The following is a 27500-nucleotide window of genomic DNA, read 5'->3' as shown; positions in this document are numbered from 1 at the left end:
TGCACACACTGATAAACACTCACACACACACACACACACGGTCATGGTCGCTCACACACTCTTACGCTTGATTCCTTTGTCTGTCTGTGTTCTCCGAAGGTTTTGCATTTGAATGCTGCTGCTTCTCAGTATCTCTGTGTCGTCTTGGTGTCTATTGTTCCAGTCTGTCATCTGTCTCTGTCTCTCTGCCGTGTGTGTGTGTGTGTGTGTGTGTGTGGGAGAGAGAATGATGAGAATGTGCCGCCCCCTGCTGTTCTCTCAATGTTATTGCATCTGGCACAAAAATGTCTCAACAATGTGTGTGTATGAGAATATCTTGCTGTGTGTTTAGTTTATGTATTTTTGTGTATTTGGATATTTATTGTGTAGAGAATATTTAGTGTTTTTAATGTAGGTGTATACATTATCTAATGCTATGGATGTGCATTTGTTTCTGTGAGTGTACATGCGTTATCTTATTCTGGTCGTATGTGTGTGTTTGCATCTGATAGTTTAGATGTGCGTTTTGTGTGTGTGTTTGTGTTTGTCTGTGTCTGTGAATGTACATGTGTTATCCTATTCTGTTAGTATATGTGTTTGTTTGCTTCTGATAGTCTAGGTGTGTGTGTGTGTGTGTGTGTGTGTGTGTGTGTGTGTGTGTGTGTGTGCGCGCGCGTCAGTGCCAGAGGTAGATGAATGGGCATTGTGTGTGAAGTGCTATTGGCTGTGGTCCTGTTGGCTGTTGAGTGCCCTCTAACGCTCGTCTGTGTGTGATCTTAGATAAGAGGTCTGCTCAACGTGTGTGTGTGTCTGCTCCTAATTAAACATAACATCATCGTTAATCTCTCTCTCTCTCCCCCTCTCTCATTCTCTCCCTCACTCTCACACAAACACTCACTTGCACACACTCTTTCTCTCTCTCTCTCTCTCTGTCTCTCTGTTATTTGTTTTAGTCGGAAATTGGGTTTGGAAAGCTGGAGACCTACATAAAACTGGACAAGCTGGGAGAGGTAAGAGTCAAACACACACACACTCATACATACACACACACACACACACACACACACACACACACACACACACACAGTTCTCTGTCTGCCCAAAGCTTGTCGGTGTTTCTGTGCTTTCACATTGCACAAAGAGTGTGTTAAAAAGCTGTTCACTGTCAGACACACTGAGCACTAGACACTTTTAAACGGTGTACGTCTGTAAGTGTCAAAGAGGCCGCAAGAGCAGGATTAGGTTCATATTATATTAATGGCCTTTCTCTCTCCCTCAGACAGACGCACGCACACATGCACACACTGTGAGCCACACATCGAGAGAGAGAGAGAAAATAAGCTGTTTTGGTTCAAGACTTCTCTCTGGCTACATCCACACTTATACAATCTCATCCACACGCACGGAATCTTGTCTGCACAGGACATTCATAGGCAGAAGTGGGGATACCTGAAGCTTGAAGCACATGACCATTTGCACAAATCACATGACTATTCTCACCAGCAAGGGCAGCAGGAAGGCTAATGCTTGTATTCTAGCAATCTTTTTGGTTTACGTTTGTCCTGCTCTTCTCCATGTCTGTCTGTCTGTCTGTTCTTGTGTGAGAATCTTGTCTTGCCTGACTTCCTATGTCATTGTGGCAGTTTTAACATGGCACTTTGTGTGTGTGTGTGTGTGTGTGTGTGTGTGTGTGTGTGTGTGTGTGTGTGTGTGTGTGTGTGTGTGTGTGTGTGTAGGGTACCTATGCCACGGTGTATAAGGGCCGGAGTAAGCTGACGGAGAACCTGGTGGCCCTGAAGGAGATCCGACTGGAGCACGAGGAGGGAGCGCCCTGCACCGCCATCAGAGAAGGTACAATAGCCATCCCATCTATCTATCTATCTGAGAAGATACAATAGCCATCCCATCTATCTATCTATCTATCTATCTATCTGAGAAGGTACAATAGCCATCCCATCTATCTATCTATCTGAGAAGATACAATAGCCATCCCATCTATCTATCTTTCTGAGAAGGTACAATAGCCATCCCATCTATCTATCTATCCATCTATCTATCTATCTATCTGAGAAGGTACAATAGCCATCCCATCCTATCTATCTATCTATCTGAGAAGATACAATAGCCATCCCATCTATCTATCTATCTATCTGAGAAGGTACAATAGCCATCCCATCTATCTATCTATCTATCTATCTGAGAAGGTACAATAGCCATCCCATCCTATCTATCTATCTATCTATCTATCTGAGAAGGTACAATAGCCATCCCATCTATCTATCTATCCATCTATCTATCTATCTATCTGAGAAGGTACAATAGCCATCCCATCCTATCTATCTATCTATCTGAGAAGATACAATAGCCATCCCATCTATCTATCTATCTATCTGAGAAGGTACAATAGCCATCCCATCCTATCTATCTATCTATCTGAGAAGATACAATAGCCATCCCATCTATCTATCTATCTGAGAAGGTACAATAGCCATCCCATCTATCTATCTATCTGAGAAGATACAATAGCCATCCCATCTATCTATCTATCTATCTATCTGAGAAGATACAATAGCCATCCCATCTATCTATCTATCTATCTATCTATCTATCCATCTATCTATCTTATCTATCTGAGAAGATACAATAGCCATCCCATCTATCTATCTATCTATCTATCTTATCTATCTGAGAAGATACAATAGCCATCCCATCTATCTATCTATCTATCTATCTGAGAAGGTACAATAGCCATCCCATCTATCTATCTATCCATCTATCTATCTATCTATCTATCTATCTATCTATCTATCTGAGAAGGTACAATAGCCATCCCATCCTATCTATCTATCTATCTATCTATCTATCTATCTATCTATCTATCTATCTATCTATCTATCTGAGAAGGTACAATAGCCATCCCATCTATATATCTATCCATCTATCTATCTGAGAAGGTACAATAGCCATCCCATCCTATCTATCTATCTATCTGAGAAGATACAATAGCCATCCCATCTATCTAGCTATCTATCTATCTGAGAAGGTACAATAGCCATCCCATCCTATCTATCTATCTATCTGAGAAGATACAATAGCCATCCCATCTATCTATCTATCTGAGAAGGTACAATAGCCATCCCATCTATCTATCTATCTGAGAAGATACAATAGCCATCCCATCTATCTATCTATCTATCTATCTATCTGAGAAGATACAATAGCCATCCCATCTATCTATCTATCTATCTATCTATCTATCTATCTATCTTATCTATCTGAGAAGATACAATAGCCATCCCATCTATCTATCTATCTATCTATCTATCTATCTTATCTATCTGAGAAGATACAATAGCCATCCCATCTATCTATCTATCTATCTATCTATCTGAGAAGGTACAATAGCCATCCCATCTATCTATCTATCCATCTATCTATCTATCTATCTGAGAAGGTACAATAGCCATCCCATCCTATCTATCTATCTATCTATCTATCTATCTATCTATCTATCTATCTATCTATCTATCTATCTATCTATCTATCTATCTGAGAAGGTACAATAGCCATCCCATCTATCTATCTATCTATCTATCTATCTATCTATCTATCTATCTATCTATCTATCTATCTATCTATCTATCTATCTATCTATCTATCTATCTATCTATCTATCTATCTATCTATCTATCTATCTGAGAAGGTACAATAGCCATCCCATCTATCTATCTATCTATCTATCTATCTATCTATCTATCTATCTATCTATCTATCTATCTATCTATCTATCTATCTATCTATCTATCTATCTATCTATCTATCTATCTATCTATCTATCTATCTATCTATCTATCTATCTATCTATCTATCTATCTATCTATCTATCTATCTATCTGAGAAGGTACAATAGCCATCCCATCTATCTATCTATCCATCTATCTATCTATCTATCTGAGAAGGTACAATAGCCATCCCATCTATCTATCTATCCATCTATCTATCTGAGAAGGTACAATAGCCATCCCATCCTATCTATCTATCTATCTATCTATCTATCTGAGAAGGTACAATAGCCATCCCATCCTATCTATCTATCTATCTATCTATCTATCTATCTATCTATCTATCTGAGAAGGTACAATAGCCATCCCATCTATCTATCTATCCATCTATCTATCTATCTGAGAAGGTACAATAGCCATCCCATCCTATCTATCTATCTATCTATCTATCTATCTATCTATCTATCAAGGTACAATAGCCATCCCATCTATCTATCCATCTATCTATCTATCTGAGAAGGTACAATAGCCATCCCATCCTATCTATCTATCTATCTATCTATCTATCTATCTAGGCGCAATAGGCATCCTATCTATCTATCTATCTATCTATCTATCTAGGCGCAATAGGCATCCTATCTATCTATCTATCTATCTATCTATCTATCTATCTATCTAGGCGCAATAGGCATCCTATCTACCTGAGAAGGTATTCATTCAGTCATCCATCCAGTCCTCTATCTATCTCTCTGTCCATCTGTACATTCAGTCATTCATCCCTCTATCCTCCATCCATTCATTCAGTCATCCATTCAGTCTATCAATCAATCTACCCATCTGTCTGCATGTCTATTAGAATAGATTAGATAGGACAGATTATGATTCACCTATCCTTCTGTCAACACATTAATTCTATAAGATCTATCTACTGATGCATTTATCCATCTAGTCCAGTGTTACTCATTGCGCGGCTCGGGAGCCACATGCGGCTCGTCAAGCTATAACTGGTGGCTCGCATGGCAGCTTTGGTGAGATTTCGCCAAATTTAGTTTTTCTCATTTTGAGTAGGCCTAAACTGTTCGCCAAAGGCCATCATCTCTGGCCTCAGGTTGATAAAAACAAAGGTAGGCTAGGCTCTGATTTAGCCTAGTCTACTGTATGACTTCAACGAGGTGATCTTTAGTTTCGTTCTGCTTACAGTATCTCACTGCCACTTGCAACGCCTATAATGCAATCCGCTGCACTGTTTACCGGCAGTGCTACAGCGGACTTAAACTGCCACCTCGTGGTGATAAGTTGTAATACATTTCACGCAGCTGCTTGAATCACGGAAAGCGCGAATGAAGTGGCCACTTCTAAATGGGACCCACAAGTTATTTAGCCTTAATGGTGCTTCCTAAAGGGGGTATTGTCAAACCTGGCAACACAGCCCACATGCCACGTGGCATTGTTTACAAAACCGCAGCGCACGTTTGCAGGCACAGGCAGGCGACGTTAGTTCCGCTAGCGTGAAACACAAAATGGACCGGTTTTTAATAATAAAAAAAGGGACAGAAATAAGCTCAAAAACCAGACACACAGTGTTGTAACGAATAGTGGAGTGGATGAGGGAAATGAGTCTGAGGAAGCAGCAAACAGAAATCAGCACAAAGACACCAGAGAGGGGACGAGCAGACAAACGGCAGGTGTAACGTTACCCAGTATTGGCTGTGTTATTTCTTTTTTTGTGGGATGTCCAATTTATATGTAGAAATGCACATTTGCAAAGGTGACTTAGTATGTTGTCGTTAAAGTGGCTCTCCTTTTGATTTTGCACTGCCAATGTGGTTCTTGTGAAAAAAATAGTGAGGATCACTGATCTAGTCAATTCATGTATCCATTCCTAATCCCATTCATCCATCCAACTCTTGATTTATATAATCATGTCTTTATCTGTTAGCATCATCCTCCACTATATGGGGCATCATTGTGTAACTGTGCACTTATCTCTCGTCTCCTGTGTTAAGTAAGGGATAATGTATTGTCCGCCGGTAATTATCAGAAAATAAGTCCCGACAGGGAGAACAGAACCCCGACGCACAGCGGACCTGAAGGGATTAATAAGCGAACGGACTTGCGGAGGGATATGAAAGACGTTAATCAACCCGTTGCCATTGACATCACTGATTATATACTTTGCTGGTGATTTTATATAGATTTAACATAGGCCCGAACGTTGGGAAGGCCCATTCATGTGAATGGAACTTTCTGCAGCACTCTGAAGAGCCGTGTAATAAATCTCTATATCCATCAGCGATTCATCCCTCTCTCTCTCACCAGTCTATAAGCTGTCTATCAATCCATCCACCAGCGTTTCATCTCCCTTGACCCCCACTATAGAGCTAGCTGTCCATCCAGAGCTTTCAGCCATCTGGCTGTCTGATGCACTGCCCAATTTAATGCATCCCTCTGCTCAGGAAAGAAGGGAAAAATCTATCCGTCCCCATTTTTGTCCATCCGTCCAATAGCTTCACTCACTGCCCTCTATTTCTATTCTCTCTCTCTCTCTCTCTCTCTCTCTCTCTCTCTCTCTCTCTCTCTCTCTCTCTCTCTCTCTCTCTCTCTCTCCTCTCCCTCTTTTGGCTTTCACAGTGTCATTGCTGAAGGACTTGAAGCATGCTAACATTGTGACGTTACATGACATTGTTCACACGGATAAATCCCTGACGTTAGTCTTTGAGTACTTGGTAAGCACATGTTTATTATTTCTTCATTGTCAAAATTACCTATCTGTATAAGTGCATGTTGGGAGTTGTAGTCCCCGTGGAGTACATAAATTATGTCACTTCCTGTGCAGGATAAGGACTTGAAGCAGTACATGGATGATTGTGGAAACATCATGAGTATGCACAATGTAAAAGTAAGTCTCATCAATTCACTCACACTCACACTCGCATTCACACACACACTCACACACACACACTCAGACTCTCTCACACTCACACACTCACACTCAGACACCCTGACACACACAGCCAGGCGCGCTTATATGGACATACTTAGAAATTGGCACATTGACATGTACTGTACATGTATAAAGACTACCTATGTTGATTGAGGGGAAGTATGAATTTCTAACAGTGTGTGTGTGTGTGTGTGTGATTGTCAGATCTTCCTGTATCAGATCCTGCGGGGTTTAGCCTACTGTCACAAACGGAAGGTTCTACACAGAGACCTCAAGCCCCAAAACCTGCTCATCAATGAGCGGGGAGAACTCAAACTCGCCGACTTTGGTAAGAGACAAGTCTGTGTGTGGGACTGTTTGTTTGTTTGTTTGTTTTATGTGTGTGTGTGTGTGTGTGTGTGTGTGTGTGAGAGAGAGTTAGTTTGAGTGTTTCTGCGAGCGTGTGTGTATCTGTCTGCGTGTGTGAAAGAGTATATTATTTAACTGTGTGTGCGTGTGTGTGTTTGAGAATGTGTTAGTTTCGGTGTGTGTTTGTGTGTGCATGTGTGTGTTAAAGGGAGAGTGATTCAAGAGGGTGACAGAACCTGACATACAGTATGCCAAAAAGATCAACTGGAGGTTGATGCTAATTGCTATGACCATTAATCTAATCTAATTAATCTAAATCTCTTTCTGTGTGTGTGTGTGTGTGTGTGTGTGTGTGTGTGTGTGTTAGGTTTGGCCAGGGCCAAGTCAGTGCCCACTAAGACCTATTCCAATGAGGTGGTGACGCTGTGGTACAGACCTCCAGATGTGCTGTTGGGATCCTCAGAGTACTCAACTCAAATAGACATGTGGTAAGTGTGTGTGTATTAATGAATACTCCAATCAAATAAACATGTGGTAAGAGAGTGTATGTGTCAGTGTGTGTACGTGTGTGGTTATATTGATTAATAAGTGTCTGTGTTTGTAGTGATGAGCATTCCACTCAAATATACATGTTGCGTGTGTGTGTGTGTACATGTGTGGTTATATTGATTAATAAGTGTCTGTGTTTGTAGTAATGAGTATTCCACTCAAATATGTGTGTGTGTGTGTGTGTGTCACAAATGTCTGTGTCTGTGTGTGCGCTTATGTGTTTATGTATTGGTGAGCTTGTGTGTTAGTGTGTGGGTGTGCAGTATTTGTAAGTTGTGAATTCCACTCTCTGAGTTGGGCAAGCATGTGTGGCCAAGTGAAGGCACAGAGCTGGAGACCACTCAGTGAATATGGCAGATTCCAACCCTGAATCACCTCCTGCTTGTTACCTCTAGCAAAATGAGCATTTCAAATCACCAGACATGGAATACTATGAAAATGCTGCATACAATGAAGTCTGGCAACTTTTCTCAAGCTCACAAGTCTTGTTTCTCTCCCCCACCCCCCTCCTCTGTGTGTGTGTGTGTGTGCGTGTGCGCGTGCGCGCGCGTGCGTGCACGTGTGTGTGTGTGTGTAGGGGCGTTGGGTGTATATTTTATGAGATGGCTGCTGGTCGGCCTCTGTTCCCTGGATCCACCGTAGAGGACGAGCTGCATCTTATCTTCAGACTATTGGGTGAGGAAAACACGTACACACACACTCATGCTCACACACACACACACTCATGCTCATGCTCTCTCTCTCTCTCACACACACACACACACACACACACAAAAACATGTTTTACATCCACCCAAATGCATACAAATATATCACTTGTTGATCAACCTTGTGATGTAGCCCCATTTTCCCAGTCCAGGACACACATACACACACAAAAACACACAGTCCTGGAAGTGCCTACCCACATGCGCGCACACACACAGGCACAGTCCTGGAAGTGTGTACGTACACACAAACACACACACACACAAATGCAAATGTCATCATACTGATGATGAATGAGATGAGAAATAAACATAAACACACATGTGGTCTTACTCATTCACAATCAACAGCCCAAACATGGCCACTTCAGACACCTGTATGCACACACACTCCGTCACGTCAGAACCCACTGCACGTAGACAAATACACACAGTCTGTGATTGACTGTGTGAATTTTTGAGTGAGTTTGTGTGTGAGAGTGCAACGACAGTGTGTGTGTGTGTTTGTGTGTGAATGGAAATAAACACCTGCTCTCCAGACATGACGACACCCTGCTGCTCCCGGAAATCAGTGGGTGATTTACCTGAGCAACAAACCACACACACACACACACACACAGGGCCCTTTGTTATATTTTTAGCTCACATTAACCCTTTCCCTCCTGATTTGGTTTATTCCATTATGTTGCCACCTGCAGGACATAATACGAATTGCATTAAAATGTGTATTAACTGAAAAATAATATTAGTTGGAAAATAATATTAGTTAGTTGCATTTACAGTAAGTGCAGCATTGGGCTCCATAGAACTTTCTATTCATTGGCAATGAGGTCTTTGGTCAGTGAACTGTTCTTAGTCACCTTATTCTATGTAAATCGGATGCAAATAAAGTGTTTGTGCGTGTGTGTGTGTGTGTGATTCAGGCACACCATCTGAAGACAACTGGCCAGGGATCTCCTCCATCGATGAGTTCAAGTCCTACAACTTCCCCAAATACAAACCTCAGCCCTTCATCAACCACGCACCCAGGTTTGTGTGTGTGTGTGTGTGTATGTGTGTGTGTGTGTGCATCTAGTAGAGTGTAGTAAGTGTATAAGTTGTTTCCTGTGTGTATATGTGTGTGTGTGTGTGTGCTCGTCCATCTAAAAAAGAATGAAAGTAGTTATGTGTGTGTCTGTAAGTAAATGTATTGAATTTTACCGGTTTGCCTTTGTGTCTGGTGTCAGTCAGTAATTAAGTAACTATGACTTGTTACCTATCTTGTGTTTGTTGTGTCTGTCTGTGACTGAATGTGTGTGTGGGGGAGAGAGAGAGAGTGAGATTTATTTTTCTTTCCATGTGCTAGTGTGTTTGGATATATATGCTGTGCAGTTCTGTGCTGTGTGTGTACGTGCGTTTCTGTGTTCGTGTGCTCAGATGGTTCCGGTTAGTGTGAGCTCACAGGGGAAAAGATGTGCTCATGACTCTCCAGTAAGTTAGTTAGAATTAGTGTGTGAGTGTGGAATGTTTCATCCACCGCTGCTGTTTTCTAGGTCAGTGTGTTTCCAAAGGCAGCCAGTGTCTGTGTTTACGTTAGCACTTCTACAGGGTACTGTAACCAGACAGGGATAGGGAGCGAGGAAGAAGCGCGCGCACACACACACACACAAACACACACACACACACACACACACACACACACACACACACACACACACACACACACACACACACACACAGTGAGAGAGAGAAGGAGAAGGGTGTTTTGGTAAAGTGTGTGACACAAGGACAATGGAGTTGGTGTCATAGTTTGTACATTTTGTGTGTGTGTGTGTAGGAGGATATCTGTGTGTAATTTTTCAAATAAGGGTCTTGTAACCTCAGATAACTTTTGCTCATAACCAGATCGCTTTGCTCATAACCATCTTTTTCTCTCTCTCTCTCGCTCTCTCTCTCTTTCTCTCTCTCTCTCTCCTTTTCTCTTATCAATTTTCTCTTCCTAGGTTGGACACTGAGGGCATTGAGCTGTTGCTGTCTTTTCTGAGGGTAAGTGTGTGTGTGTGTGTGTGTGTGTGTGTGTGTGTGTGTGTGTGTGTGTTTGTTCAGCTGTGCCGTTAGTTGCCCAACACAAAGAGCAGATCCAGAGTCACCCAGAGAGAGAGAGAGAGAGAGAGAGAGAAAGTGTGTGTGTGTGTGTGTGTGTGTGTGCACGCACTTCGGGAGGACGTCACACACACACACACACACACACACACACACTGTGCAGTACAAACCCACACTAGTAGAGACGGCATGAGATGTGAGAGTTGTAGTAATTGGTGTGTGTGTGTGTTCCTTTATCAGTATGAGTCCAAGAAGAGGACCTCTGCTGATGATTCCATGAAGCACGCCTACTTCAAGAGCTTGGGGATGCGAGTGCACACGCTGCCAGAGAGTATGTACACACACACACACACACACACACACACACACCTTTTCTCCTTCACTACCTGTTTCTATCTCTATTTCTCTCTCTCTCTCCATCTTTTCTCTTTATCAAAGAGAGAGAGAGAGAGAGAGTGAAAGTGTGTGTGTGTGTGTGTGTGCACGCACTTCGGGAGGACGTCACACACACACACACACACACACACACACACTGTGCAGTACAAACCCACACTAGTAGAGACGGCATGAGATGTGAGAGTTGTAGTACTGGTGTGTGTGTGTGTTCCTTTATCAGTATGAGTCCAAGAAGAGGACCTCTGCTGATGATTCCATGAAGCACGCCTACTTCAAGAGCTTGGGGATGCGAGTGCACACGCTGCCAGAGAGTATGTACACACACACACACACACACACACACACACACCTTTTCTCCTTCACTACCTGTTTCTATCTCTATTTCTCTCTCTCTCCTCCATCTCCCACTCTCTCTATCAACTCTTTAAACAATTAATTGCACACACACACACACACGCACACTCATGGCCTTTCTGCTGTTTTTTACCAGGCATTTCAATATTCACGCTTAAGGAGGTTCAGTTGCAGAGAGACCCAGGATACAGGAACACCTCCTACCCAGAGACTGGTAAGACACACACACACACACACACACACACACACACACACACACACACACACACACACACACACACACTAAGGTTCTTTACGGTTTTGATGTAGAGAGCTATTGATGATCCGTCCATAGCTATCAAATAAATAACAGCCTAATATGTGTTTGTGTACTGACTAGGATCCATAGCAATACGTTTCATCAATTACACAAGCTACAATTTCGCAAGCTGTACTGTAAATCAAATCTGGGGCCAGTTTCATGTAGATGGATTAGCCCCAGTCTGGGGATTAAAAGGGGGTTCAGTGCACATCTCCATTAGACAAAGCTAGTAGTTTAGAGCTAGGACTGGGCTTAATCCATGATCTAGAGATTTTTTTTTTTGAGCTGCCCATCTTGCAGCACATATACATACATGTCATCACCTATGTAATTGATATCTCCATATGACCCAAGGGGAGGAATTCTGCCCGTATATTGATAACGATATGAGATGGCCCATCCCTACCATGTACAGGACACTGGCATGTCGTGTGTTTATTGTTATAGGGCAAATTAGTTTCCCTGACCACCAGCAGGAGGGGCTCTTACACTGGCCTCAGTTTATAGCAGTTCTGTGCAGGAGACATTAAAGCTGCCTTACAATTAATTGATGTTAGTCAATTGTGTTATTTATAGAATGTTGTTATTATAAATATTCCATTGGATAGTTGTATAAATCATAACGCCATTGTTTCTTTCTTTCTTTCTTTCTCTCTCTTACACTCTCTCAATTCCTCCAACTTTAGGAAACGGCAAGAGCAGAAGACAAAGCATGCTCTTCTAAGCTGAGCCCTCACTTAACACACACACACACACACACACACACACACACACGGATGCACCAACACACACACACACACACGTATGCACCAACACACACACACACACACACATACTCTCTCACACACACACACACACATACGTATGCACAAACACACTCTCTCGTGGAGGTTCTCTGAATCAGGATGAAGACTTTTTAGCTTTGTGACTCAGGTGGAATGGACATATTGACCTGCCTCCAATGAAGGTGTGAGTGTAAGGGGAGAGGGTGAGTGTTACTAGAAACCCTCTACCCTTCTAAGCACACAAGCTCTTACACACACATACACACACTTGCACTCAGACACATACATGCAAGGCTCTGCCAGCCCCCCACTCCCCAACCACCTCTTCAAAGACTGAGGATCAGACTGTGTGTGTGTGCGTGTGTGTGTGCCTATTTATTTGGAGGTGGAGTTTGGATGTTAGGGGTTGTGTTGTTTTGCTGCTAAACAACTACTGTCTCTATTTAACAAACAGTTCTAACGATGATGACATCATACACAGTCACCATGGACACTAGAACCCTCCGCAAGGGTCTGTTTCCATTCTCCCATATTGTTACATATTTTTGAAAACAGACGAATAATTCTACTATGTTTATAATGTTGACATTGACATTGTTGTTGCTTGTTTATTGTTGTTTCTATTTCGCTAAAATGGAATGCCTTTCAGAGTGTTTTTATTATTATTATTTGACTGAATCTGTTCTGAGTTTGCTGATGTAGTGAAGCAAGATGTCTGAAGTGAGTGTGTGCGTGCGTGTGTGGGTGCGTGTGAGATCCAGCAGAGACTATACACACACTCGGACCCCCCACAAACACCATCCCGCCTCCTTCTCTTTGTCTCTTGCCTGGTGTCCGCAAAGGGCCCAGGGAGTGTGCTCGTCCGTGGGGACCATTTCCATTCAAGCCAAGTTCACAATTGAGCAACGCGGAGCGAGCTCCGTGAAGGGGACCATGGGCTTGGTGTATGGGCTCCTTGTCAGGGGCCACAGTCCGGTGAACGATCTGTTTCATGGGTGCCATGGGGCTTATGAGCGATCGCCTTAGTGAGGACCATGGGCTTTGCGACTGGGCTCCGTGTTTGGGACCATGGGCTTTGTGAGAGCTCCTTGGTGGGGACCATGGGCCTTGTGAGGAAGCTCCATGTTAGAGACCATGGGCTTTGAGAGAGAGCTCCTCGGTGGGGACCATCAGCTTTTTGAGGGAGCTCCTCCATGGGGACCATGGGCTTTGAGAGAGAGCTCTTTGGTGGGGACCATGGGCCTTGTGAGCGTGCTCCACGGTGGGGACCAACAGCTTCAACATCACCCTGTAATATCAGGACTTTGGGAGAAAGAAGCCTTACTGTGAGAATGGTTGCCAGAAACGTTTGGCTCATGTCTTGATTTCGGTCGCTTTCATTTGGTTCCACAACATTTCCAGCACCCGGAAAACAAAGGGTGTGATGTTTTGAAAATACAAGACAAGAAAAACCACACATATACACACTGCACCATTTCAACCACGCCGGACCGAACCCAGTGACCAGACCAGGCGAGCATTCTGGACACAAAGACCGGAGTCAGAACCATTTCTCTTCCTTTGCTGAACCGCTCATCCTTTTTTTTCCCTCTTCTGTCCTCTCTCTCTCTCTCTCTCTCTCTCTCTCTCTCTCTCTCTCTCTCTCTCTCTCTCTTCCTCAGTATGGGAGACCTTCCACTGCTTGCCTGAACTGAAGTGCTTGTATGCTTCTCTTCTCCTCTCTTCTTTTCTTGCCTTTGGAAAGCTACTTGGTTTTTTTTATGCATCATGACAACTGTACAGTAGTTTGGGTTTTTCCCCCGCCATGGCAGAACCCCTTTGTGTGTGTGTGTGCGTGCGTGCGTGTGTGTGTGTGTGTGTGTGTGTGTGTGTGTGTGTGTGTGTGTGTGTGTGTGTGTGTGTGTGCGCATGAGCGAGAAAGAATAAAAAAGATGTGAGTGTGTTTGCGTGTATACATGCACACAAGTGAGAGAAAGGTGTGTGTGTGTGTGTTTGTGTGTGTGCGCGTGTGAGTGATCAGAGACTGTACAGTTTTTCAGGGGCTCTATGCTAACGTGGACCATCACCCAGAGGTAGCTTATTTAACAGTATTAAGAGTATTTTCTATGTTACATTGGACCTTTCCTTGTGAATACTGTTGTCATTGTGGCATGTTCAGGGGGATAACCAGCCTCCATTTTGTGCTCAAGTTTTTCAGAGCAGAGAAACGACAAATTAAAAGAAACTGAATGAGAAAGAGAATGCAAAGAAAAGAAAAAAGAGACATTTTAATGATTCAACAGTCTGCTTTCAACCACCACTCTTTCTACAGAGTTTCTACAGTGAAATATTTCAGAGAGCTTTTTAAGTTTGAACAGAAGACTATGTTGTTTTTATTTTGAACTGACAGTAATGTTCATTAATATTGTAATAACTGTAATATTGCGATTACAATGCTCACCTGTCCAGAGGTTTGTGTGTGTGTGTGTGTGTGAGTGAGAGAGCGAGAGAGTGTGTGTGTGTGTACACCTCATGCATGGATTGCTCAGTGTTGTGAAACACATACACTTGTGAGCATTTTTTGAAGGTTCATCTCTTTCTACTGCAGATATTTATTTCTCTTAACCCGTGAAGTAAACTTGGTCTGTTTCCTAAGGATCTCATGTCGACTCTTTGTGTCTTCTTCCTTCTCTGTCTGCGGTGTCATTATTTTTATTTATTTATGCACTCAGTTGGTACCTTTTATCCAAAGCGACATACAGATACCAATTGTTGGGGCCAGTCTCCCTGGCAGTTGGGAATTGAAACCCACAACCTCTGTGGCTGCTTTGTGCCGAGCTCCTTAGCTACTGTGCTATTAAGGCCAACTTGTTAAAGGCATCAGTGTCAGTGGCTGATTACATTTGCGCCACTTCTTTTCCTCCACATTCATAAGGCATTTGAACTGGTTTAGGGTGTTTTATGTACACAGAAATACCTATCCACCTTTTAAACCACATTGACTCAGAGATATGATATGTCAAAATATAACCAAACAATTCTGTTAATCTCCTGTTTGTCGAAAAAAATTCTGTTTTAGGTATTATTTGAAGTGGACATTTTTCCAGTAGTCTTATTAATGCATGGGCAGATGGTCTGAAATCATCCTGCCTCAAAGAAAGCGCCTGATTAATTCAATATTTAATATATATTGTACACCAGCTAGACTCAGCTGAGCTAATCTACATGTTGCTTCAGAAGCATGGAGTTGAGTTGAAGAGTGTCATTTTTAGAGCTGAGGACCACACCTTAAAGAAGAAATGCACAGCAGATTTTTTGCTTGCGTTTCTGTTTCTTTATGTGACTAAAAAGATCTAAATATACTGGGCAGTATTGTGCAAAAGTCTTAAGCCCAATTTGTGGTTCAGCGTCGACTCAATGCCATCGCCACGCGGAGTCTCGGCATCACCGTGCACCCCGCCTCCAAGCCCTGCGCCATTGCCAGATGTGCGCCTTCTCAGAATTGTAACTTCACATTTAGGCAGCGTAGACGCCAAGGAATGTAATTGGTTACTCTTTGGCTGCCCCTAGATTTGTCCCTCCAGCAATGGGTACATTCTGATTAATGCAAAGGCTTACAACACTGGCTTTACGTAATGCATGCAGGGCTTCCCAGCATGCATTGCTTTAAGGCAGCGTAGTAAGTGGCTACTACCGGGGCGGTGGTAGTGTAGTGGTTAAGGAGCTGGGCTAGCGTGCAGTAGCCTGAAAGTTGTCGGTTCAATTCCCGGCTTCCACCGTTGTGCCCTTGAGCAAGGCACTTTAACCCCAAGTTGCTCCGTGGACAATGTGATCCGTTGTAATATAGCTGACATATGTAAGTCACTTTGGTCAAGAAGTGTCTGCTAAATGTAATGTAATGTACCTGAAGACGAACATACCCAATGCTTTGATGACCACACTCATCTCTCACTCTCCCCATCATCAAGACAGCTAACACAGGAAACACATGCCCAGCACCAGATAGCACAAACCAACTGTGCACCCAGGCCCAGTTCCCATCATCAGCTCCGCCAGACCAGCAGTGCTGCCACAATTACCAGTCTCACAATAAGGGGGAAACTGCTTACGGAACCGTCTGGTTCCGGTTCTGACTCATTAGTGGGCTGGGCATGCCAGTCAGTGGTCTGGGTGGGAAATGACAGCTCAGTCAGCAGCTTCAACCCAAGGGGTTGGACTAGCATGCAAGAGCCAGAACAATTGTGGGTTCAATTCCTGGCTTCCACCGTTGTTGTGCCCATGAACAAGGTATTTAACCCCGAGTTGCTCCGGGGACAATGGCCCTTGTAATATAATTGACATGCTGTACAGTATGTAAGTCACTTTGGATTATAAAATTATCTAGTAAATGAATAAAAGTAAGACTGGCCACCACCAAAACAACAAATCCAGTGATGGCCCAACACTGATACCGGACCGGACCAGAACAAAAACCACACCCTCTGTACCCTTTAACACTGTGCACACACCTCCTGTAGTCTGGTTGCACACCAACAAAGATGGTGAGAAATAAATAGATATATTACGCTCCCCAAAAACCCTACTACAGCAAAACAAAACATAAAATGTGGCACAACATACTACATTGGCCCGAGCAACATTCGGCTCCAATGTCATCAGGGTGGCCCGGGTCCTTTCCCGATCCCACCCCATCTCTCACTCTCACTTCCTGTCATCCTCTTCACTGCCCTATCTAATAATGGGAAAATGGCCCCCAAAATGCAAAGTGGGCTTAGACAGCCTACTGTATGTGTCTCCAGACGTGCTCATTGGAACATCCCTATTACACTCATGCACACATGCACCTGTCATTGTTATATAGCATTCAATGCTTCATTTTATTCAAAAAAACAACAAACTGTGTATTTCATCAGAAAGCACAAATATAAAATTAATATGAGAATACATTTGTTAACAATTTCATAATGAAAAAATAACAAAAGCTAGTATAAAGCTTATTTTCATTTTCTTTCCAATGTTTATCTGGAATCTCGTCTACAAATTAAAAAAAAAAATTGGAAATACATTTTTGCGTTTCTTACAAAGGCAAGGCACAGACGGTAACACAGTTGAAGCATATGACAGTGCATACAATACAGTATAATACAACATACACGAGAATCACAAACAACCCATTCACAGCGTGTAGTTTGCTTCTTTAACAAAACAAAAATAGGCATGGCGGTATAAAGCTTTTGGTAGTATAGTGTTAAAGGTGTACTAAGCAAGTTTTTGTTGTCAAAAATGGTAACATTTTATTTGGATACACCGTCTACGAGACTTTACAGATGGTTTGTTGAAATTCCCACCACCAAACCATAAAAGTAACCAAATTTTGACAGATTGTTTATTTATGTTTGTGTTTTGTTTATGGTTTGTTTATAACCTTAGTTTCTGTGTTGTAAATAATCTGTAGGGGACCATCCAAATAAACCATGGCTGAAAAAATTAAATGCCTTTCGACCTACAATGATGATGTAACCCTTCAATAGTACTGTGCACTTTACATCCACAGTCCCTCTCTCTTTTTATTCATGTATTTGTTTACATATAAATTGCATTTGTTTCGCTCTGAATTGTCAACAAATATGTTTAAAAAGACTGTAAAAGTATCTAAAAAAGCACCGAAACAGGAACATTTATCCAGCTGTTATCCTTCATATATATATATATATATATATATATATATATATATATATATATATATATATATATCATTACGGCCAGTATGTTGGCACAGAGGACCAGGGATCCTGAACAGACCAGGTACAAGAACCAGAACGAGAACTGTAGTGTGATATGGTGAGTGGGTGTGTGTGTGAGAGCTGTTTGCATATGAAGCAATACATTCAAGTGCCTTGAGTTTGAAATAAACAGATGAACTTTGCAACACTAGCACCACAGAAGAGAATGTTTGTGTGTGTTTGTCTGTGTGTGTGTGTGTGTCTGTCTGTTTGGTGTGTTGGTGGTTTGGTAAGCTTGTGTTTGGCTTTGATTATGTATGTGCATGTTGGAAATGTGTAGAACTTAAGACTGTGTGCCTTACTGAAATTAAATGTAGCTTTGTGTGTGTAAGTATGTGTGTGTTTATGTGTCCGTAGGCTTCAGTTACATATCACATCACAACAGCCTAAAGGGAATGCACAACGCCCCCCACAAAAGCTCACTCAGTAAAAGCTCACTTTTTTTTTTTGCAGTTTGTCACTTCTCAACCTTTTGAGATGTGATTGCAAGGACTACATTTGGCTTCAATAATAAAAACAACAATAACAACAACAATGGTCCTTGTTTACAATGAAGGGGGTCAAATAGGACCAACCCCATAAATGGATAATGAATTCATACACTGGCCCAGTGCTGTGCGGTTTGGTTCGGTTCGGTTTGGTTTGATTCGGCTTGGCCCAAGTCAGCCTGTTGTTGTTGTTGTTGTTGGTGTTGGTGTGTTCCAGTCAGGTCGGATCAGGGTTCAGGACTTCTGAGCTGCACTGGAGGATAGGAGGAGAGGGGAGGAGGAGGATGGGCCATCCAGGCTGGGCAGGGGGACCGGGAGCGGCCCGTGGAGCAGAGTCGGGAACTACAGACAGAGAGAGAGATAGAGAAGAGGGGGGGTAGAAAGAGAGGAGACAGAGAGAGAGAGAAAGGAAGAGATGGAAATGACAAAAGACAAGAGAAAGGAGGTACATTTGTAACTCATCTGAGAATGATGTAGTTGTCATGAATGCTCAAAAATGTGATCTACTGTACATGTTCCATCTTGTCTTTTATGGGAATGATGTGGTAATCATTAATGTTTTGAGAATGATGTGACCTACGTGTGCTGTCTTGTCTTATATCATTAATGTTCTGAGAATGATGTGACCTATGTGTGCTGTTTTGTCTTATATCATTAATATTTTAAGAATGATGTGACCTACATGTGCTGTCTTGTCTATGTGGTGCCGATTGCATAATTTTAGTGGAGTAGTTTTATGAAGAAGAGATAAGTCAGTTGAGATGGCAACTGATTTTGAGCCAAACTTTTATCATTACCTTATAATTATTGATAATCATACAATAACAAATAATAATGATAAAATACAGATTCTCAAACATAACAACAAATCAACAAACAACCTTTTTAGCCCTGTTACGCTCCAGTACTTTCATTTTATTCCATGCTGAACTTTTAGCCATCAGGGGTGCGTTCCCCAAAAGCATAGTTGCTAACTACCTAACTACAATGCATTTTTCCGTGGTAGCGTCACGTCACTGCCAAATCTGAGTTGACAGTATTTGAGTCACATCTTACAGATACGTTACAGAAATACGGTGTTGATATCCGGTCGTATTTAGGTCACATTTTAGTAAGAGCTCTATTTTTTAATTTTCCAAAATTAAAAACGTGATGTGTGACAATACGAAGCTTGAGTGTTTGTGCATACCTAACTCAAATTTACGGACTCACAATCAACAGTGACACTACCAAGGTAGTTGCTATCATAGTTAGCAAATATGCTTTTGGGAAATGGACCCCTGACTAAAGTGGACCAAAGTCATGACTCTGCATAGCCAATGGAACCTCCAATTTCTTGCAGCTACAGTATGTTTTACTACACTTATTACAAAGTGCATTTGGTAATAAAAATCTGATCCGTTTGGACTGTTGGTGTGATAGAGTTGCTCTGAAATGCTGAAAAGATAACCAGCCTGGGTAAAGCAGAAAGGCTTATAAAGTCTGTGAAACTTTTTAAAGGGGGCATTTTCGGGGCCGCCCTTCCCCCCGAACATACACACACACACACACACACACACAGAGAGAGAGAGAGGCACTCCCTTATGACCAGTGATGCATCAATGTAATGGTAGGAGAGGGACTTCCTGTTGTGCGAAAGCTGGTTGGAGTGTCTCGACCATGACACACACACACAGACATACACATACACATATACACACACACATGTATGCATAGACACTCACACAGAGCTGGGTTATCACCCCCCTCCCATCCCCTCTTTTAACAGGAAGCACTTTCCCCCCCATATCCCAACCAGAGAGGAAACATCTGTAGCTTATTTCCAAACTCCGCACACACACACACAGTCAGAGAGACTGACTCGCACACTGAGTCAAGCACATACACACACATACATACACACACACACACACACACTCAAACTCACACACACACACGACTCGTATAAATACTGTGACTTTAGTGGCCCAGAAATCTGAGCTGGAAAAGCACATGACTATTATGTTGGGGTAAGGACATGATATTGCCTCTGTTAAAAATGTGTCACTGAACACACACACACACACACACACACACACACAGAGGTTAAATGTTGAGTAACTAAAGCACACACAAAGATTTGAGTGTGAATGTGGTGATGTCTCCCTTCAAAATATGTAGGTGAACACACACATACACACACACAAGTTTGTGATTTGGCGCACACAAAGGTTTGAGTAAGGTCGTGGTGGTATTTCCCTTTCACAAACACACACACACAGTGGCTCAGTTTTTCTGTTGGTGTGTGCATGTATCTTTCTCTTGTTTTTTTCCCTCTTGTGCACACACACACACACACACACACACACACACACACACAGAATCCCAGGGACAATCCTGTCCTCAGTTCCTTTTGTTAGAACAGCCACAGCGTTGAGCTCAGTCACATGTTTGGTGTGTAGGAACTTTGGCTGTGGTCAAATCATTATGTGTGCCTAGTCTTTAGTCACTCAACATTTTTAACTCCTGTGTGTGTGTGTGCGTGTGTGTGTGTGTGTGTGTGTGTGTGTGTGCGTGTGTGTGCGTGTGTGCGCGCGCATGTGTGTACACTAAGAAAAACAGCTTCAGCTTGATGTGAGCACCACAGCGGTTGTCCACCGTCCTTCACGGTGTGGGGCGTGGCCAGGAGGTTGCCATGGTCAACCGGCAGTTTCCTGTTGTCTAGGGATGTTTACAATAGCGACAGGCCACGCCCTCCGACTGCCAGCAAAACAATGTTAGTGTGTGTGTGTGTGTGTGTGTGAGGGGGTGGGGGGGGCAGATGAGCATAAATACAGAACTGCACATACACACACTCACACATGCACCTCCCTAGGGTCCAAGCAGGAAGTATCCACAGGATTTCCTCTTTCTCTCACATGAGCGCTGAAAAACGACACTGCACAGGACGGACACACACATACACACACACACTACACATCCGCAAATGCCCACACAAAACTCAGGAGCACATACAAATTATTATCTAAATAAATATGATATGCCTCTTACATATATATATAGAGTATAGTTATAGTTATATATATATATATATATATATATATATATATATATATATATATATATATATATATATATATATATATATAGAGTATAGTTTAGTATATATATATAGTCTAGTTATAGTTATATATGTTTATAGAGTATAGTTATAGTTATATATATATAGAGTATAGTTTTAGACCTCCCTGGTGGATTGATAGAGCAACTGCATAGCTAGAGTTCATGTGCTTGCTTCCACAGAGAAAATTGGTAGGTGCACGTATGCAATGTTTTTTTTTTTGTTTTTTTAGCAGCCGGTGGCATCCATCTTAACTTTGAATATTACTACCAGGCAATAGGGAAGTTATAGACACATGGGTTTAGAAATAGTAACTTTATTATTGAGTAGTACTTCTTCCCATGTAACATGCTAGCTAGCTAGTCATGCACGTATTGGCTTAGGCAATAATGATTTTACATTGTAAACTCTTCATCACGTACTGTGTAGACTGCATGTAGTTGCTGAATTAACATTGCTACTTAGTGTGTTGCTGGGTATTAACATTAGGAAGGACTTGTTAAATATGTGTTTATCACACACACACACACACACATACTCAAATACAAGTACACAGGGAGAACACACACATGCACACAGGACAGACATTCTGTTCATCTAGCAACCCATGGCTAATGGAAAACACAGACAGCTTCAAATCCCACACTGAGCTCACATACAATATCCCCAACCACACACACACACACACACACACACAGCCAGCCCAGAGTGCCATACAGAAGGGAGTGATTTTGAAAATGATGTGAATGTGATATTTCAGTTTTTCCTTTTCAAGAAATTTGCTGGATAAGTCTAAAATCCTTATTTCCGCTTTGGCAATAGGGGATACTGACAGTAGATTGAGGGAAAAATAACTGAAACAAATGTATAATATTTATAGTATTTATAATATAATATTATTTTATCTATTGATACTACAACATAAATGTGTGAGGATGCATTACAGACTCATTTACATCTTCTACTTGCCTTGTGTCTTCTATTTGCCTTGTGTTTAACTATATGTATACTCTTTTGATCCTGTGAGGGAAATTTGGTCTCTGCATTTATCCCAATCCGTGAATTAGTGAAACGCACACTAACCCAGAGCAGTGAGCGGCCTGCTACAGTGGCGCTCGGGATGCAGTGAGGGGTTAGGTGTCTTACTCAGCTGTGGATGTGGGCATGGGAGAGCAGTGCTCAACCACTTCCCCAGCCCACATTTTTCCTACTGGTTGGGGATCGAACCAGCAATCCTTCAGTTACAAGCCTGAAGCCCTTACCAGTAGGCCACGGCTGCCCCTACCACACATCTTTTTTGTACGGTACATTACATCTCAGTGTAAAAATATTGACATCATCTTCTCTTCTTGATCTTATTCATCCTGAATTGTTTCTTTTTATTCATCAAATAATTCAAATTCAATAATAATTAAAATAGGTATCATTCAGGATTATTATTATTATTATTATTATTATTATTATTATTATTATTATAAAGAATTGTTGTTTATTTCTCTATTTTCATACCAATACCAGTATGTAGATAATGTGTGTGTGTGTGCGTGCGTGCGTGCGTGCGTGTGTGTGCGTGTGTGCGAGCGTGCGTGCATGTGTATATGTATATATTTACCTGGAAGAGGGAGCTGTGTCCCTGTAGCCTGGCGGGGCTGAGTGGGGCCACTGGACTCAGGCTGCTCCAGAAGTGGATGGAGGAGAGCAGGGGACTGGGGGTCAACAACAACCCTGAGGGAGTCTGGGGACAACAGAGGAGGAGAGGAGAGATATAATGTATATAACATTATTGCACATGATGCATTAGAACATCTAACACAACCTACCAAACTGTCAGATAAAAAAGAAGACAGCAGTGTGGTACAAAAACGCAGCAGTGCTTTCTCATGGAGAAAGAGAAAGGGATTCAGAGAGAAGAGAAGAGAAGAGAAGAGGCAGGAGGGGAGAGGCAGGAAGTGAAAAAGGTTGAAGGGGGGAAAAGAGAGATGGATGGAATGTAAGAAAGAGAGGGATGAGAGAAGGGTAAGAAGCAGAGACAGAAAGAGAGGGAGGGGTAAATGGGTGGATGGATGCGGAAGAGAGAAGAGAAAAAGAGGAATGGAGGGAAGAGAAGAGTAGAGAAGAGAAGAGAAGAGAAGGGGGATTTGAGGTGAATGGGGAGGGTCAAGAGAGGTGGATCAGAAATAAGATCACGGATTTACGAGTTTGTACCGTGGAGGGAGGGAGAGAGGTGTGTGTGTGTGTGTGTGTGTGTGTGTATGTTTGTGTGTGTGTGTGTGGGGGGTGATTTTAGAGAGAAAGTATGTGGGTGTATGTTTGGGTGTGTGTTTATGACTAAAGGAAAGTTGTGTCGGAATTTCTTGCTGGTAACTGGATGAAGGAATTGAAGAAGTTAGATGAAGGTTAGAGTGTGTCATTGAGGAACTGTATATGCTTTTGTGTGTGTGTGTGTGTGTGTGTGTGTGTGTGTGTGTGTGTGTGTGTGTGTGTGTGTGTGTGTGTGTCGGTAGGGAAGTACAGCCATAGAGGACAGTAGGACAAGCCACACAGACATACTTCTCTGGAAAATATTTGGCTTTCACTACTGGAATAAAGTGTAAGTGTATGCACGTGTGTGTGTGTAAGAGAGAGGGCGAGTATGAGTGTGTGTGTGTGTGTGTGTGTGTGTGTGTGTGTGTGTATGTGTGTGTGTGTGTGCAAGTGAGTGTCCCAAGGGGTTGAGACCTAGAATTGGCAAGTTCTGGCTGAGGAACAACATATGTAATCCATTTCTCTCTCTCTTTTCTCTCTCACACGCATACACACACACACTTTTTTCTCTCTTTCTTTCCCTCTCTCAGACATACAAAAACACATACACACTGCCTCTCTACTGTATCTCTCACACACACACACACACACACACTTTCACTCTAACTCTCACACCCTTTCTCTCTCTCTCACACAAACACATTCTCTCCCTCTTTCACTGTCACACACATGACGCCTGTCTTACTGTCTCTTGCTGTGTGTGTGTGTGTGTGTGTACTGCACTGAGGTAGTGTGGCTTGCGACTGCCTTTTGGTGGATTAGAAGCATATGGCTTCACTTACAGGTCTCTCCCTCCCTCTCCTCTCTCTCTCTCTCTCCTCCCATATGTCTCTCTCTCTATTCCACTCTTTTAGTACCAATCATTCTTTCCCCATCTTCATCCCTCTCTCCCTCCTTAAACCCCACCTCTACTAATGTCATACCCTAAAGACACATGCACACACACACACACACACACACACACACACACACACACACACACACACACACACACACACAGACACACAAAGAGAGAGAGCAAAAGGGACCTTGGAATACCAGTATACATATACACCTTTTTGTGTGTATGTGTGTGTGTGTCTGAGTGTTTGTGTGTGTGTGTGTGCATGCATGCGTGTGTGTGTGTGTGTGTATGTGGTGCGTGCATGCGTGCATGCGTGCGTGCGTGCGTGTACAGACGAGTGCGTCTCACCTGTGCAGTAAAAAAAGCTGGGGTGAGAGACCCTGAAGGAAGGGCGGGGCTATTGAGGGCGATGGAGCCTATGTCACTACCAGCCAATAGGATTGACGGGGAGGAGATTTCCAGGCCTCTGGGCTTCCTGGTTTTGGGTGGGAGTCCATTGGGCGGAGCCTGCGACTGAGCACGCTCCCTGTGATTGGAGGACAGGTTGAGGGGCTGAGCGTTCTGCTCTAATTCGTCCATGTCAGCCTCGGGGCTCCGCCCCGGCTGCAGCTGATAGGCCGGACTGTGCGAGGGGGAGGGGGAGGGGGAGGAGAAAGAGGAAGAGTGTGGGGAGGGCTTGGAGGAGGCCGAGGAGGTGAAGAAGACGTCGGCAGAGGAGGAGGAGACGGGGGGAGGAGAGGAGGGGAGGGACACTACAGTCTGAGCCCCTCCTTTCTCCTGCCGGTTGACGAATCGTATGACAGTCCGGCCCCCTTCTCCCTCGCCCCGCTCAGCCCCTCGCTGTTGCTCCACTTTGATTGGCCGCAGGAGAGGGGGCGGGGCCTGCAGGGAGCTGACCGTGAAGGACGAGTACAGGCCGGAGTGGAGGTACTCGTTACGGTGGACAGGGCTTCTCAGTGATGTGAGAGACAGCTTGGAAGACTCCTCCCCTTCCCCCACGTCAGAGTCTGCCTCCTGGAGGAGGGACACGGCCCCGTGCTCCACAGCCTGAGGGTCCATCTTCAGGATGTCGGGGAACGACACGAACTTGTAGACAAACTTCTGCCCAATCACTTTCTTGATGATGTTCTATCACACACACACAGGCACACATTTATTTTTTTTTATCTTGACATGAATTGTTTGACATTGATTATTGTTTATATGTGAGGAATTATTCAGATTTCATTTCATTTCTGGACCCTCAATGTGTTCTTTTTTTGTGATCAACATTTCACATGACTTTCTGGCCTACAAAAACCCTGTCAACTAAGTATTACATTGCTGATGTGTTAAAAAAATATATTCATATATTCAGTCCATAGTCTATATCCGGATATCATGGACCATGAAAAAATGACACATAGACCATGTGTCAGACCATGCACACATTAATCCTAGATGATGGACTAAATGAGGCAGAGAGGTATGGAGTCTGCACACTAGATGAGGTGTAGCTCCAAAGTGAATTGAATGGTTTTTTTTATTAGTATGGTATTTTAAAGAAAAAGCATAACATTGACTTGGGAGCAGCATCTAATGTGCGGACTCTCTACTTATTCAAATATGTAGACTTTAAGGACCCTAAAAAGACAAGCTAAGTTTTTTTACGCATGAATTATTATAGTGTGGCATGTGGGAGGATTGAGCAGACTCATTAATATTTGTGCTTAAGGTCTTGCCTTTGTTGTTAAATTAGCAAATTGATTTGTCTGGTTATTAAATTGACTTTGCACTTTGCACATCATTCAATTGAGGGTCCCATGTGTGTTTATATACAGTAGGATATGTCTGGTTATCAGAGGAGTGGGCATTGCTGCATAAAATTTACTTGACTTATTATCCATTATCCATTAAAAAGGGCGGTGGTAGTGTAACACGGTGGCTAAGGAGCTGGGCTAGCATGCAGTAGCCTGAAAAGTCGTGGGGTGAATTCATGGCTTCCACTGTTGTGCCCTTGAGCAAGGCACTTAACCCCAAGTTGCTCCGGGGATAATGTAAGCCCTTGTAATATAGTTGACATGTGTAAGTCACTTTGGACAACAGTGTCTGCTAAATGAATACATGTAAATGTCTGTAGTAGTCGTGTCTGCTAAATGAATACATGTAAATGTCTGTAGTAGTCGTGTCTGCTAAATGAATACATGTAAATGTCTGTAGTATTCGTGTCTGCTAAATGAATACATGTAAATGTCTGTAGTATTCGTGTCTGCTAAACGAATACATGTAAATGTAAATGTCTGTAGTAGTCGTGTCTACTAAATGAATACTGTACATGTAAATGTCTGTAGTGATCGTGGAGAGTGCCGGTTGCGGCGCCGGTACCTTGTCGTAGTAATAGCGCAGGGCCCGGCTCAGCTTGTCGTAGTTCATGTTGGTCTTGTTCTTGCGGAGCCCCCAGAGCTTGGCCACCTCCTCGGACTTGAGCAGTTTGAACTCGCCGTCGTTAGACGTCCAGCAGATGAGGTGTTTGTGGCTCTGGTCCAGCAGCAGCTGCAGCAGGAACTGCCACAGGGTGATGGCGCTCTCCATGGCTACCGGAGGAGAAAACAACATCATCATCATCATCATCATCATCCTCATCTTTGTCATTGTAATGATCATCTTTACCACCTTCATCATCACTACCTTCACAACCATCATCATCATTGTCACTATCATAATCATCATCAGCACCATCATCATTATCTTCCTCATCATCTTCATCATTTATGAGAATCATTATAACCCTTATCA

The 27500-nt window shown here is 42.8% G+C and overlaps 2 protein-coding genes across 2 annotated transcripts in view; one reads left to right on the top strand and one right to left on the bottom strand.

Annotated features, from left to right (window-relative positions):
* cdk17 (cyclin-dependent kinase 17) overlaps positions 1-14869 on the top strand; it is a 70799-nt gene extending 55930 nt beyond the window's left edge. The window contains exons 6-17 of the mRNA XM_048267861.1: positions 933-989; positions 1716-1830; positions 6393-6487; positions 6598-6660; positions 6910-7033; positions 7421-7541; positions 8180-8277; positions 9233-9338; positions 10292-10334; positions 10632-10722; positions 11278-11355; positions 12129-14869. Of these exons, the coding sequence (XP_048123818.1) occupies positions 933-989; positions 1716-1830; positions 6393-6487; positions 6598-6660; positions 6910-7033; positions 7421-7541; positions 8180-8277; positions 9233-9338; positions 10292-10334; positions 10632-10722; positions 11278-11355; positions 12129-12166 (1029 nt within the window). The 3' untranslated portion in view covers positions 12167-14869. The remainder of the gene's footprint in view (positions 1-932; positions 990-1715; positions 1831-6392; positions 6488-6597; positions 6661-6909; positions 7034-7420; positions 7542-8179; positions 8278-9232; positions 9339-10291; positions 10335-10631; positions 10723-11277; positions 11356-12128) is intronic.
* Positions 14870-17533: 2664 nt separating this feature from the next.
* The window catches only part of elk3 (ETS transcription factor ELK3), a 23504-nt gene continuing 13537 nt past the window's right edge, over positions 17534-27500 (bottom strand). Inside the window, exons 2-5 of the mRNA XM_048268234.1 lie at positions 27090-27298; positions 25074-25853; positions 23190-23312; positions 17534-18819 (exon numbers count right to left, since the gene is read on the bottom strand). Of these exons, the coding sequence (XP_048124191.1) occupies positions 18712-18819; positions 23190-23312; positions 25074-25853; positions 27090-27296 (1218 nt within the window). The 5' untranslated portion in view covers positions 27297-27298 and the 3' untranslated portion in view covers positions 17534-18711. The remainder of the gene's footprint in view (positions 18820-23189; positions 23313-25073; positions 25854-27089; positions 27299-27500) is intronic.

The sequence above is a fragment of the Alosa alosa genome, chromosome 17 (assembly GCF_017589495.1).
Source record: "Alosa alosa isolate M-15738 ecotype Scorff River chromosome 17, AALO_Geno_1.1, whole genome shotgun sequence".
NCBI lineage: Eukaryota > Metazoa > Chordata > Actinopteri > Clupeiformes > Clupeidae > Alosa > Alosa alosa.
This window is presented reverse-complemented; position numbering and strand designations above follow the sequence as displayed.